The sequence below is a fragment of the Lonchura striata genome, chromosome 5 (genome assembly GCF_050655825.1).
Source record: "Lonchura striata isolate lonStrDom1 chromosome 5, ASM5065582v1, whole genome shotgun sequence".
Classification (NCBI taxonomy): Eukaryota; Metazoa; Chordata; class Aves; order Passeriformes; family Estrildidae; genus Lonchura; species Lonchura striata.
In genome coordinates, this window is record NC_140707.1 from 20,983,459 (window position 1) to 20,998,921 (window position 15,463).

Sequence of the window (15,463 nt, forward strand, 5' to 3'; positions counted from 1 at the left end):
CAGGCTACTCTGGCCACCCTTGCTGGCCCAGCTCTGCTTCCTGCCCAGCTTTTAGCTCCCTGCACCTGCAGTACAGCAGCACTGAGCAGGCTCACACTTCCCTTGTGTCTGGCCTTATCATGGCTATAATTGGCATCAGCACTGTAATCTCAGCCTCCAGCTGTTTGTGTGTCTGGGGAGGAGGAGAAAGCACTTCGGGGAATTAATTTGAATTAGAAGAACGATGTGCACTGTGGCCAGCTGTCCCAGGTGTGCTGTCCCAGCATTGAGCACAGCAGCTCCTGACACAGCTGCTGGGGCTGCGTTTCGGCTCATCCCTCCCTGACTTTGACACCCTCTCCAGTAAACAGGAACAGGCTTTGGCAAGATATGCCATGGAGGGAGGTACACTTACAGGTGCTTGCTGCTCCCAGTCATGCCTTTCCCTTCTTTTCTTGCTTGTGTTGTCTTCCACTTCTCCCCCTGCCCAGGAGGTTTTTCCCAACAAGTGGGACTAATAAGCTCAGTGATGTTTTAAACCCAGTAGGAGTTCTTCAGTCATATTATTTTGATCTGTCCTGTGCCACAAGCCCTTGCATCTCATCGGGTCATCCTAGTGTGAGATCAATTAAGTGGTTAAGCTGAAACCAGGCATCCACAAAAGTATCTAGTTTTGACTCCAAGCAAACAGAGATGGAAAATGCAGCCACTTTCTCCATAGTTTCACCCCACAGCTAACCACTAGCATTAGTTTACATCTTACATGGATTTATGATAACTTACTAGAATGGTAAATGTCAAAAGAACCATTCAGCATATAAATAAATCCTTGCAGCTTACTGGGAGACTGGGAGAGCCTGGAAAGCCCAGAGAGCTGTGCCATCCTCTTCTCTCTCTTGCAAAAGCTCACCTGAGAGGGGGGATGCTGCTTCTGCCTCTTTTTTGAGAAATGCATTACAGGAGATTGGAAAGCAGGATGGCTTTGTTGCCGATGAGAGTCTCACAGAGAATTGCCAGGCTGAATATGGCAAATAAAAGGAACACGACTGGCCTTGAAAGCTCTTTGCTTTCTTCCCTTTGTCCTGAACCTGAAGGCAGCCGGGAGAGCTGAAGCTATCAGGGCACTATTCATCAGCTGACTTTGGCACATCTGTCCTAGAACTTTGGCAGCCACATTGTTCCCCTTTTCTATTTAAATTTGTAGTGCCTCAGATGTGAAAAATTATGGCGGTGATAAAAAGTTCCATCTCCTTATGGAGACTCTGACAGATGTCTCACTTTGCAAACTTCCTGATCCTGTGAACTGGCTGGGAATAAAATCCTCCATTAATTTATCCTGGGGGAGTCTCTGCAGGACTCCTTCTGGCTTCTTGGCAGAGGACCAACTTCCTTTGGTCAGGGACCAGCTCCACCATAGCCATAAACCACACTGCTTATCTCCTCGAGTTTCTTTTCTAAACACTCCAAAACACTCCAAAAAGGCAGATGCTCCACTGGTTTGTTGGTTTGGGTGTTTTTCTGCTGCTGCCCTTTTCCTGCCACAAGGAGCAGCTGTGGTGCTTCCACAGCTTCTGTCACAGCCGGATGGGGAACGAGGACACTGCAGGCTGTGCATCCAAACAAAAAAGGGTTGTTCCAAAGCACCAGTCACATCAGACCCTCTCCAAAGGTGCTCTAAGCATTCCTAGTCCATCACTCTGGCATAACTCCTCCTGCTTTCCATGAGGGTGACCCATGACTCCATCCTTTGTCATCTGTTTTTTGTGCAGTGACGTGACTTCTTTGGATATGCTTTCCTTTGGAAGGCTTTCCTTCTCCTCTGCTAGGAGGGCAGCTCCACTTGTCCAAGAAAGGAATTGTGTTTAATGTCTGTAGCCTGTTTGCCATGGAAGCACTGTCTTATTTAGTGGTTTGCATGGCTACTCACTTCTGGAAGTCAAAAGCATTATTTCACATTAGTTTAATCCACTCCAGGATTAAATTACTTTGGTATTAAGGCCCTGTTAGTCTAGAATATGAATTTCCACACTGAGGATTAATAGTCATTCAGCACTAACCCACAGGGAAAATTGAGATAATGAATGTAAATTAACAGTTAAAGGGGATTAGAGGAATGGCACTAATCCCTGTGGGAAGGCAGGAGGACATCAGTCACATTTCCATCCTGCTCTCTTGGCTGCTCAGGTGGTTTAAACATAAACAAATTCAGCATATTCTGTCCAAACAGTTTCATGAATGCACTTCAGGGCCTCCTTCTACTACTTTAAGTTGATTTATAAGAATAAAAAGGGCTCTAGTGAAAGTGGCTTCACTGTCCCAGCCCCTCAGAGTGAGGGGCTGTGTCAGGAGCCAGGCTTTAGGGATCAAACCCAGATAGAAAAGCTGTGACCAGATGATGGAAACCATCTTCCTTGTCTGAACTTCCCAGCAGATGAGGAATCACCAAACTCCAAACCCAGCAGATGTGCAACCACACTTGTGTCCTTCTGAGTCCAACACAAACCATTCCCAAAAGGAATGTAGAGATACAGGTATGTGAGTAACTACTCCAGTGCTGGTGACAGACAGATCTAGAGCAAGATGTGGCCCCACTCAGGCCAGGTGGAATTGTCTCTCCTGTCTTTGCACACTAGAAGAGGGAGATAAGTGGAAAAACAAATCCATGGGTATTGGGATCAACATGAGGATGGTCAGTCTTCATTGGGATGGGAGAGAAGGGTGGTACAACTCTGTTGTTACTAAAGATATGCTCATAAAGATATATATATATGGCATAAAGATGTAGCATTCTTGCTGGCTTTAGAAAAGACCTGGAAGCCCCACCTCTGGAGGAAGAATTTAGCCAATGAAACTGTTGTCCAAGTGCTTAAACCAAAGGAATATTCTCCTATTCATGTATGAAATTGCAGAGCCACAGCAGCTGGGCAAAACGGACTGTGTGGATCAGCTGCTGTTAGTCCAGTCCAAGGGAAGTACAGTGCTTGGATCTGTGTCTCGAGGCTGACACCAGGGCTGTGGCCTTCCCATGCTGCACATGCTGAGGGATAATTGAGACCCTTCCCAAAAAAGAGTAAGGGAACTTGGGGGAGCAAGGGCAGGGTTTGGAGAGATGATTTCTTCCACAATCTCTAAATAGTTTGGATGAAACTCCGATAGCTGCAGCCTATAAACAGATTTTAGACACAATTTGTCTCATAAAAGTCTTCCAATAATGTATTTTTCCCTTCCATGCAGTATAAATGTCCCTTTACTGCTATGCCTTCTCTTCCCACTGCCTTCCACAAACACCAGGCTGACCTGAATGCTTACCTGGCATCAACATCTGGGCTGAGGTTTGATGGCACAGCTGCAGAGATGCCCACAGAGTCTGTATCAGCTCCCACATCTCCCAGGTGATCTGGGCTAGAAATGGAAGGTCACACTTCCCCGTGCCTCCTGATCCTGCAGATGCATAGGTACCCCTCAAACAGCATTTTTCTCTCATTTTCTGCAGTAAGACAGCCCAGCCCCCATGTTCAACTTGTTCAACTCATGACCTGCCACCCCATATTTGCTCCCACACTTGTACCTATCTGGCTTCTTCCTGTTTGCTACATTTCTGCCGTTGTTTATTCCTGCCCAAGCATAGGTAAAGCGCAGAATTCATTTTGAAGTGCATCCTGCATTTGCCAACTTATCAAGAGCACTTTGAATCTCTACTCTGTGCTCCAAGATGCCCTCAGCATCCTGTCTTGGCAGTATCTTCAAATTTCATTATGGACTGTCTGGGTCTTCACCCAATTTAATTACAAACTGCTAAACATTACCAGATTCTACGCACACATCAGAATAAAATTTCCCAGTTATTCACCCGATCTGTATTAACTCCAATTCTTTCCTCTAACATTTTTTAAGAGAACACCCCCATGTGAGAACGCAGCAAGACCATGTGAGAGCACACCAAGACCTCTGCAGCGCTCGGGACACCAGGAGCCGGGACACCGGGAGCCTGCCCCCCTTTAAGCCGCTTGGTGACCCAATTGTCCCCGCGGGGCCGGGGCCGGGCGGGGCGGCGGCGGAGGCTCCTCCCGCGGCTCAGCGGGCAGCTCCCGGCGGCCGGCCCGGCTCCGTGCGCGGGGCTGCGGGGCAGCGCCGCGGGGCCATGGGCAACGGCACCGCCGGACCCCCGCCCGCCGTACCCGGCCACAGCATCGCCGCCTTGGTGCTCGGCATCCTCCTCATCCTCCTTATCGTCGGCGGCAACGGGCTCGTCTGTCTGAGCGTCTGCACGGAGCGGGCGCTCAAGACCACCACCAACTACTTCATCGTCAGCCTCGCCGTGGCCGACCTGCTGCTCGCCCTCCTCGTCCTGCCCCTCTACGTCTACTCCGAGGTGAGACAGCCCGGGGACACCGGGGGACGGCGGACTGGCGCTTGCGTGCCCGCCGAGCCTGCGGGTTACAAGGCAGCGGGGGGCAAGAGACCAAGTACCGAGGGTCAAAGCTGCTCTCTGGGCTTGCTCCCCACCGCCACCCCGCCGGCCCGGGAGTGCTGCCCCCTCAGGACAGCCCTGCCCTCCGGGATGTGGCGGTCAGACCCCCCGGCTCTTACCTCACGGCATCGCACAGCGCTACGGGACGGCGGGCGGCGGGGAGCGTGCGAGTTCCCGGGATCCCCGTCCGAGCCGCGCCGAGCGGGGATGCCCCGAGCGGAGGGGCACCGCGGTGGCCGTCCCTTGGCTTGCACGCTGTCCAGACTGCCGTCAGCAAACGGATAGGAAGAGACAGGTGCTGTGCTCAGTTTGGCATAAAGTGAACCTTGGTGATAAAGGGAGATCTTTAGCATCTTTAGCCAGGAAATAACTTCCCGTATTGTCTGAGAAGGAGAAGCTGTCTTTTCCGGGAGTTGAATGAGATTTGGTTACACCCCACCAAGGTGGCTTTGGTTGGCACATTGTTGCTTGGCACAGGCCTGACCCAGCACACGATGGCAGTCGTGGAGAACCAGCTCAGGGACATGGGGCAGACTTGCTGTTCACTCCCAAAATCTTTCACCCCCAAGACTGTGACAGCTGAGGGAAAGAACAACAGGCACTCCTGAGGCTGAGCGGTTCTCTCTGTAACATTTATTTTCAGGGACAAATAAACCCTTATCCTTGCAGGGAGATGTTTTAGAACCTGTTAGTACCAGTTGGTGGCTCTTCCCTGCTCAAGAGGATGAAAGCATCCATTGGGCCAAATAGCAGGTGTTTCTACTCATCCTGGTGGTAGCTGGTAGTGTGGATCTTCTTCCCAGCTGTGGAATATCATCTCCCCTCTTGTCCTCTTTTGCAAGCTATGTGGAGCACCCCGTGGATCAGCAGGCCCTGACTGCGCAGGCCTGTACTCCCCTAAGCAAGGCAGGCTGTAGATTAGAGCTTAGAATGGTCTCTACCTCGTCCTAGGATCTTGCAGGACACTGTGACCTCTCTGGAGACAGGTATTGTGGAGCAGCAGGTTCTCATCACCCATGAGAAGAACCAAGAAAGAACTGGAGCATTAGGTCCTCTCTTTTTCCACTGTGCTCTTCGTTTCGGAGGATTTGCTTTTCCCTCATTACCTCCATTTTGTTGTGGTTAGAAAGGCACATTCTTCATCATTCTTCTCAGCTACTTATTGCTAATTGGGATCCCTTTTCTTCCTTCCTCTTTCTGTTGTCTCTTGATACCTTCAGTCCCCAGGTCTCTCTATGGGCAGTCACCATCACCAGAGTGTTTTCCTTTTGCTTGCAGTTGAGAATTTTGCTGGAATATATAAAATACAGGTTAAAGTATTCTGGGGTACCTCTGAAAATGCTTCCAATGGGGCAGGAGTATTGGGGGCTTTCCTTGAATACCACAGACATTACACAGGTTTTGGATTCTCAGGTAATGGGTGTTCATACCTGTATGAGCTTTAAAAACTGGTTCTGTTCAGCTTGTGGTGACACTTGGTACATTCATTTCCATGGCTGTTTATAAACATCAGTGCTGTGAGGGAATTCTACCATGTCTCTGTGCCCAGGATATTAAACACAGGGAGTCAAGCTGCTGTATGGCAGAAGTCTTTCCCTCCCATCCTCTGCAGCTCCAGGGAGGCATTCAAAGGTACAAAAGAGCACAGGAACCAGGATTTGCACCCCTGGTGCTCAGAGGAAATGCATGGAGCAGGTGAGAGAAGTGCTGAACAGGTATAGAGAGAGAGAGAGCACTGTGGAGCAGTCAGAGCCCCCTCCAGCAGGCAGTAGGGCTCCAATGTGTAGAGCAACTCCAGCTCCTATGTTGCAGCAGTTCCCATTCCATGCCTGGAAGCTTCTCTACGGGCTCAGAGCCTGCAGGTGCCCATTTTCATATTAAAATGTCTCTTGCACACTGGTGCAGGATTTCCAGCTTGTTTTGTTCTGAAATAAGGAAAAGGGAGAGTAACCACTGAATCCATGCCAGAGGACAGAATTTTTGTGGTTTCTTTTCTTTGTATTTTTTTTTACCTTGGTGGCAAAACTCAGAATTAGATGTTGGGATGCAAGATGCAGGGTGTAGTGATTGTTCTTTAAAACTAGCTTGGTTTCAGCTTGCACTCTGTACCAAACATGGTAGCCACTGAAAATATGGACTGGACAGTCCTGAATGTTCACCTCAATATTCATTCTAGGTGTGGGGTTTTTGTTTTGTTGTTTTAAACTTTAGTACAACTCCTGAGAAAGTAAAGGTGGACTCTGAGGGTCTATTGGAAAACTCAAAAAACAGCAGAGGTGGTGGGTTTCTGCTTTTTTAGCAGGAACAGAACAATAAACTGAGCATTGTTTTCATCAACCAGAAACTTGCTCACCTTGTGCTGTTTTCCTGTGAGGTGGCATCTTGTGTTCCAGTTTTGGAAACATTCCTCCAAGTCCGAGCTTTAGAAGATAGCAGGAGGGACTTAACTTTTGAGGTGACATCTGACATCTTCACAAACAACAGATCTCCTTCCTCCAAGCCCCAGTGGGGATGGAATTCCTTCCTGTGGGATGTGGATGATCCTTTGCTGCCATTCACAGAAGCTGGAGCAGAGTGGGAGAGTCCTTGATCTTGGGTTTATTTCTGGTTGTTAAGAAAGCTCATTTCAGACACTGGCAGCAATTATGGACACACACTCTCCTTCCACTGGACTCATCCAAATATGGAACAAAGACATATTCCAATGTTTTCCAGTTGTAATTACCACCATGGTGGGCAGAAGGCACTTACCTTCCTGCCTGCTTGGGTATCTCAGGTCTTAGCAGTATGATGGGGAGAGGTAACGGTAACTTCCATGGGGAAGTTGCACTGTTCTTCTCCCAGCCTTGGCTTTCTTGATAAGTGTGTCAAGTGCTTTCCAGCAATCAATCCAGTGCCAGAAAGGCAGGGGTGATGGGAAGCAAGGGGGAAGGAGATGTCCTGGAGCACTCTCAGGCATTAACTGTTATTCCTGAGGAGCAGAGTTCTGCCTTCATGTGAAGAGAGGCCAGGAGAAAATCTCAGAGAGTCCCTGAAGCATTGACAGCACTGAAACAGGGGTTAGCTGAGGAAGGAGAACTATGGTGCTGTGGAGTTACTGCAGGATATCACTTGGCTCTGGGAGGGAGCTGCATGGCTCCACAGGCTTGCCTCACCTCCCAGAGACTGTGATAATGGCAGCAGTCCTAAAGACTCTGGGATACTTGCAGCACTTTATACAGTCCTCATCAAGTGGAGGCATCCCAGCAATTATGGCAAGCACCAGGACAAACTCCACACGTGGACTGTGCTGTGGAACACACCTGTACCTGTACCTGTGCCTGCTGCTCCTGTGATCAGCTCTCTGCTAATCCCTACCAAGCAGCAGAGCTGTGGAACAGGCCTGAGCCAGGAAGCTGCTGGCAGGAGCTGAGGGTGTTGGTTATGTAAACATCTTTGCCACTAAGATCAGGGTAAGTGATTACAGAAAAGAGGAAACCGTTTGAGCAGATTTGCATGTTTACCTGGCTTCTTCTCCATGTCAGGGAAGATGAGTGTTACCAGCAGGAACCACAGTAAAAACCACATGAGCTTTCCTCTTATCTTGGTGAGGGTGATGAGTTCTGCCCAAAACTTTCAGGGTGTCACTGGTTTGGTATCAAAACATCTATTTTCTTGCAGTTTTTTCTGTGTGCCTGTAATGCAGCTCCTCTAATGAGAGGCCAGACCTCTACCCTCTCCAAATTTCCTCTATCTCTCTGTGAATGCATGTCAGCTTGTTCGCAGCAGGATTTGGGATTAGTCTTTCCTCGAATGTTACAGTTTTAGTGGAAATAGATGTTATTCTGGGCCTGGCTGATGTCTGAGCCACACAAAGTACCGGGGGGTGAGACAGGCCAGCAGCTACAAAGCAGTGCTTAGGAGTTTGGTTTTTTTCAGATACCAGTAACTGGGGAAAGGTACCTTGGAATTCTTGGCCCTCATAATGTCTCAGATGGACGATGAAGCTTTTTCATGATCTCTGAAAGACCTTGACCTCAATGATTTAAGAAACAACATCAGAGCAGATATGAGGCACCTCTGTCTTATGTCCCACTCCCTCTTCTTCCTCTTCTCTTGCGGGCTGTGTTGTGTATTCTGGGGACTGTGACAGTTGTTACAACTCATGACCAAAAGCCCCAAGTCAGCTTCTGGTGGACGTGGGACAATTCTTTGGCTCTGATGCTGGACTTTGCCCACTGTCAAGGACAATTCCTCTTACAACTTGTGTCACAGCCTTCACATTCCATGCCATGTCTTTGAGCCATGGCTGCACCGAGGCAGATGCTTGTTTGAAGTCCAGATGGGCATCTCCTAATTCTCTTTCAGGCTCCTGCTGTTCCTTGCATGTGGCAGGACTGAGACAAGAGCTGGTATCAGCCTTTGGCTCTGTCCTGGCTCCTGCCCTCAGGAGCTCTTCTGGCATCAGGCTGGTTTAGAAGGCAGAGTTTTCTTTACAAATTAGCTGTCCTTAGGAATAAGGATACCAGAATGGGCTGACTAGAAGGCAGCTGCAAGGCTATCTGAGAAGCCAAGTCTGTCTCCCGCCATCCACCATCCTATAAAAACTTCTGCATTGTATTCTGGAAAAGTGGAGAACCCAAAGAGCTGCTAGAGGTGCAGTTGCTCTGGACCACTTTGTAAAGGAAGCTTGAGCTGTTTGTGATCCCTAAATCTTTACACTGTGTACCTAGATGGGCTAATCTGCTGTAGCCTCCTGGAATTAGGTACTCCTTAATCACATGGCCCAGCAAAGCCTCTTATCTAAAGTTACTCTCCCATCAGAAGGGTCCTTGGCATGTTTTACCAAGGTGGGCAGGTGACAAACACCATAGAATGGGAAGTTCTCTCCTAGCACCTCCTCCAAAGCCAGCGTCTTGAGGGTTGGTAGGAAAAGGGAAAGGTTTATAGAATTTTCCAAGTGTCCAACTTTAGTCTCACATGATTCAAAGGTGCTGCAGATTGAGAGTCCCTGTCCTTTTCAGAATCAATTAAGTCCCCTAAATCACAAATAGGTTTGGAAAATTGTAGACCAAAATCAAATTTTTTTCTCATAAACTGAATGGAACCTGTCAAGATCCCAGTGAGCTTGGCAGAAATTTGGCTTTTGATGATTCAGGTCCCAAATTCAGTTTGGAGTGTCTGCATTGTGCTAGAGAATAGGCTGACTGAAGTACTCAGGTCTAACTCCAGAGCTCCCCTGGAGGTATCTCAAGGAGATGCTGTACAAAAATAGCAAAACAGTTACTTCAGAGACTCCTTTGGCTTTACGGCTCCTCTAATCATAATCCTGTGCTTGACATCATTACTGGCTGATATTAATTCCTGCAGAGCTGCCTGCCCTGTTGCTGGCAGGGCCTGGGGTACTGCACCTTTCAGGCTTTTTGCAGAGTGTGTTCCCCACGTGGCTCCACTCTGTGCTGGGATGAATGAAACCAGAAGCTGTTGTTTAGCACCAGCACAGGAACAAATCCATACCTGCTTCCTGAAACCTGCAACATTAAAGGGCAACAACATTAGATTCCATGAGCACTGGCTGGCTATTGCTACAGAGAAAAAGGTCCCTGAGATTTATATATATATATATATATATATATATATAAATAATTTTTATGCAGCACATTTTCTAATATATATAATTTATTATCTATTTTTATCTATAGATGATGCACATTATCTGTAGATAAACATAGATTTACATTACTATAGTATATATATTGCTGCTGTATTACATGCAGCAATATATATACTATAGTAATATTTATCATATATATTTTAATAAAAGCATATAGAGAGTACAGATAGTTTGGTATTTTGCAATATCAAAATAAAGTGTTTGAGTCAGACATGACGAGGGGCCATTGCTACTGAACACTTTTTTTCAAGCTAAAATCATACTTATTTGTACATTTAATTGAGTTTTTAACCTCTCTCTGCAGAGGGGCCCAAAGGACAGTGGAATTTTCTTCACAGTCTCAAACTCGGAGGAAAAATTCCCTGCTGCCTTTGTGGTGACAGTCTATTGAGCTTCCTGGTTTACCTGTGCAGGTGCGAGAAAACTCTGCCTGTGCTCAAGGAGCTCATGGGAATAATGGCACAGGAATGGGATTGAGGTGACCTATTTCTGTATCAGCCTAAAAAGTGCTTTAATGTTAAAAGAACAAGCTGGGTGTGTACCTGGGTGAGAAAAGCACTTGATTGGAACAAAGTACTGCAAGTAGTTTCTGGCTGTACGAGTATCAGCCATTGCTGTCCTGTCTGTCCTGCTGCCTGTCCTGCACTATGGGCTGTGCAGAGCCTGTGCTCCTGGCTGAGATATGAATGAGCTGAAAATCACCAAGGATGGCAGAGTCAACACTTCCAGGTGGTTCAGAGCACTGACACCAGTCCCTGCTGTTCTGCCCTGGTGCCTGTGACCGTGGGGAGAGAATCAGAGGCTGTTACTCACTGCCTGGACCTGGTCTCCAGAGGCTGGACTTGTGCTTGGCCTGCCAGGATGGACAGTTGTGTAACCCAGGGAAACCGTTCACAACGTCTGGCAACAGGGGCTTGGAGCGGCTGGGACACAGAAGTGGAAGAGGAGCTTTGTGCTCTGTCTCTTGCTTTCTTGGGGATTGAGCTCAGGATGCTGTGCAGTCAATATTGCTTTGTTGGGGAGATCTTGGGGTCCTGAACTGGGGGGGGGGGGGGGGGTCTGAGGAGTTTGGGGGTACCTGATCTCACCCAAGGCAGTTCAATGTTCTGTGTCCATCTCTCTGCCTAGCATGACTCACTTGGCTGTACTGATGGTCTGAGGGCTCAGTTCTCCAGACAAGCTAGAACCACAAGCCCTGAGCAGGCTGTGGGCTCTGTGTGGGGCTGATTCCCAAGTGCTGCTGCTGCACTGGAAGCATCTTGCCATGGGAGGAGCACTCAGCTTTGGCCTGCTTGTTTAGAGCCAACATGAGTGGCTGATGCACCCAGGCATGGCCATGTTTGTGTTATTTCAAAGGACACAGCATCTGCTGACCTCAGGGGTCTTTTCAGTTCCAGGGAGGAGTGTGGTCCCTCAGCACGGTGCTGTGCGATGCCCTGATGACCATGGACGTGATGCTGTGCACAGCCTCCATCTTTAACCTGTGTGCTATCAGCGTGGATCGGTGAGTGGCTTCCTCTCTGGCTGTACCTGAGCAGCACACTGGTTCCACAGGCCCTTGCCAGTGTCCCAAGCAGGGAGGATTCTACCCTCCCCTAAGGAGGCTGTTCTGCCCTAATGTCCTCCACCACCAGGTTTGTGTCCCATCGGTGGTGGCCGAGCTGAAAGCTCATTGTGTGATGACCCAGAGCTGTCCCTTGGCTGTTCTGGTTGTAGCCCAGGCCTCAGCTGTTAGTAAAGTAAATTAATGGGGGGAAGGACAGTGGCAATGAGTTTAAGGCCGCTCGGTTTCATTAGCAGCAGTGCCACCACCACACCAGGACTGACTCACTCGAGGGCTGTGTTGGCAGGTTCATTGCTGTTCAAATCCCACTCAACTACAACCGGCGGCAGATCGACCTGCGACAGCTGATCCTTATATCCACCACCTGGATTTTCGCCTTTGCTGTGGCATCCCCAGTCATATTTGGCCTCAACAATGTCCCAGACCGGGACCCCAGCTTGTGCCAACTGGAGGATGACAACTACATCGTGTATTCCTCCATCTGCTCCTTCTTCATCCCATGCCCTGTCATGCTGGTTCTGTACTGTGGCATGTTCCAAGGACTCAAGCGCTGGGAAGAAGCCCGGAAGGCCAAGCTGAGAGGCTGCATCCACGGAGCCAGCAGGAAGCTGTATCACCCCCCAACCTTGATGGAGAGAGAGCAGACCCGGCTGGGGCTGCTGGAGTGCAGCCCCTACACCCATGCCAGCCTCCCTGGGGAGTGTGGGATGAACAGTGGGATCCAGACTGTGTCCTACCCACACCTCAGGTACCCGCACCCAGGGCACAGGCGCAAGCGGGCCAAGATCAACGGCCGGGAGCGCAAGGCCATGCGGGTGCTGCCGGTTGTCGTCGGTGAGTGGCTGTCAGGGATGGCCAGGGAGGGTGGGAAATGTGCCACCTTGTCACATCACAGCACTCAGACTGGCAGGACCTGCGTAAATTCAGAGCAGTGCCAAAAACCACCCCCCGTCAGAAAGAACACATGCAGTCTTTATAACCCAACCTCCCCTCCAAGGCAAACCTGTGACTCCCAATATCTTACATTCAAAGCCAAACAGGACTAATGTAAGACTTTGCATCAATGTTTAGGACAGGAAAAACATCCCAATTTTTTGTCTAGGCATAAGTCCAGCTCCACATGTCAGCACAACTACTGCTGTGTGCTGAGCTGTGTGCCTGAGCTGTGTATGTCTTTTTTGGCTCAGGCTTTGTTAAATTAAACCCTTTTGAACATTCACATCACCTTCTCTCTTTATTGTCCTCCTGGCAGGTGCTTTCCTCTTCTGCTGGACACCTTTTTTTGTGGTGCACATTACCAGGGCTCTCTGCAAGTCCTGCTCCATCCCCCCTCAAGTCACCAGCACTGTCACTTGGCTGGGCTACGTCAACAGTGCTCTCAACCCCATCATTTACACCGTGTTCAATGCCGAGTTCAGGAACTTCTTCCGCAAAGTCTTGCACTTCTTCTGCTGAGCCCTCTGCACACGAAGAGCCACTGGGCAGGAGGAACCACTGGGTCATTTTTTGTATAGCTCATTAAAGATCTATTTCTGCCTCTTGTCTGCTGTCTTTGTTGGGGATGAGAGGAGGATGAGGAGAGTTGGCAGTGGAAGGAAGGGGCTCCCCAGGTCCTTGTAGTAAGTAAGGTGTTACAGGTGAGGGCCAGTGGATACAGCTTGAATGCTGTTCCCACTGGAAACTGCTAAGTGTAGCCACTTCTTTAACACTTGCTGCTTGATGTAAGCAGTGATAATAACAGTAATTTCTAATCTTCTGGATTCTGGGGTGGTATTAAGAGGGCTGTGAGGTGACATGGACACCAGTCTGGGGAAAAAAAAGGTTGTTAAGCTAATTTCCCAGATGTCCACATGCCAGACAAGGGTACCAAGCTCATTTCCAGATGTCCATTTCTAATCTTCTAGCTTCTGGGGTGGTATTAAGAGGGCTGTGAGGTGACATGGACACCAGTCTGGGGAAAAAAAGGTTGTTAAGCTAATTTCCCAGATGTCCACATGCCAGACAAGGGTACCAAGCTCATTTCCAGATGTCCATATGCCAGGTAAGGGTGAATGTACCTATGCAATCTCCTTTCCCCTTATTCTTGATAATTTTAAACCCAAAACCTGATTTCACACTTGTTTAACAAGGGTCTTAAAAAAGCACCATAATGTTATTGCTAGTGCTCCAGAATTTCCTGTGAAGCCACACAATTCCTGCCAGGAACCATTTCCAGCCTCAGGAAAATATTCTTCATACCTTTAGGTAAACCTGCATGCAGCGACAGCCACAGTGGCGAGTGGGACAGGTGCTGCTCATTGCTGAGGCACGGAGGGGAGAAAAATAATGCAGAAAATTACAGTCTTCCAAGTAATGATTTTATATTGGATTGCTGCTTTCCAGGAGGGAATTTGCTTGGAAGCAGAACGGAAAAGGGACATCTTGAGTATTCCTTTGAGTAAAAAATAGCAAGTGCTCAATTTCTCATCAGCAAACAGACTCAATTCCCACATGATTATATTGTGCATTTCTGAGCTGTCACATGCTGAGTTGGAGCACAGCTGCCCCAGGTACCAGGGCACTATGGGCTTTCCAGAGGTGCTATTTCAGAGTTGTCTTTGCTGCATCCAAATGCAGGATACAAGAAAGCCTGTAAATGAGCTGTGTTAGGTTGGGCTCCATTAAGACTGTCTTCTCAATTAACTAATTGTCTCTGAGCTGTAGACAACAGGCAATCAGCATTTAACTGTGAGCAGAAACAATTTCCAACACTCAAGTACTACTTTGGAAAGCAGGAATGAGCATTGTGCTGTGGGAATGGAAGGAGTTGCCTGTTTCTTCCTTCACAGGAGTATCAGAGGTAATTTCTGTTCCCATCCTGCCTCAGTTCCTGCTTGGCTTTTGTTGGAAGCATATGTCCTTCTGGAAGAGCTGCATGCTGTGGCCACCAGCTCCTCGCCCTCGATGGCACTGCAGTGCTGCCCCCTGGACCTGCTCCGCTCTGTGTTAGGAGGAATAACTTTCCCAGGAAACAGCCAGGAAGTAACGCCACCTGCCACCGACTGTGGGAGCCTTGTCACCTCCCTCCATGGGAGACTGAGGACCGATGCCCCTCAGGAGCTGGCGCCACTGGCAAACCCACTGAGGGCACTTCTAAGAGATGGAAAACCAGCTTCTACTGCCTTGGAACACATGGAATGCAACCTAACCTTTAAGATGCAAAATGGAAGGAATAGATTTGTCAGAAACCTCTAGTCTTTTCCCTGGAGATCACCTGAGTCTTTTCCATGGCATTTTTGTCTCTTATTAAGTTTCCCATAAGTCAGGATAGAACCTTCTCTGTTTGACAGCATGGGTTGGGTTGGGTCACTGTGGTTCAGGTGACCCTGCCTGGCACAGGAGCTGAACAGCCATCCTCATCCACCATCACCAAACTGGAGAAGACAAGAGCCAGGACAAGTGACCCCTCACAGGGGCTGTGACCTCTCAACCAGAGCAAACAATACTAATCCTTCATGAGGGTTGTGAGCCCTCACGGGGGCTATGCCTGGAGCTAAGAACAAACCCAACCAAATAACCAGAGACTTGTGCACCTGTCACAACTCTGAAATTTCCAACCACAAACAAAGGTTTAACTTATTTAACAAATAAAGGATTTAATTAACTATTAAAATAGTAGATTACTAATTCAAATGATTTGGTTGTTGTGAACAAAGAAAGTAACTCCCTAATGGTCAGCACATCTCTAATTAGCAGTTCCTACAGGGCAGGGACAGGACAGCCCCATATCCATGTGTGCTCACCTTGAGCTTGATCC

General features: G+C 48.6%; 1 protein-coding gene across 2 annotated transcripts; it reads left to right on the plus strand.

The window, feature by feature from the left end:
• Positions 1-4,034: 4,034 nt before the first annotated feature.
• Positions 4,035-13,204, plus strand: DRD4 (dopamine receptor D4). 2 transcript variants are annotated; one of them, XM_021524755.3, is made up of 4 exons: positions 4,039-4,351; positions 11,495-11,607; positions 11,954-12,501; positions 12,920-13,204. In XM_021524755.3, the coding sequence occupies exons 1-4, from the start codon at positions 4,121-4,123 to the stop codon at positions 13,120-13,122; spliced, it is 1,095 nt and encodes a 364-aa protein (XP_021380430.2). In that variant the 5' UTR covers positions 4,039-4,120; the 3' UTR covers positions 13,123-13,204. The 2 variants fall into 2 exon arrangements, with proteins under 2 accessions (XP_085436194.1, XP_021380430.2); XM_085580068.1 differs by lacking the exon at positions 12,920-13,204 and having other exon boundaries at positions 4,035-4,351; positions 11,954-12,853.
• Positions 13,205-15,463: the final 2,259 nt, after the last annotated feature.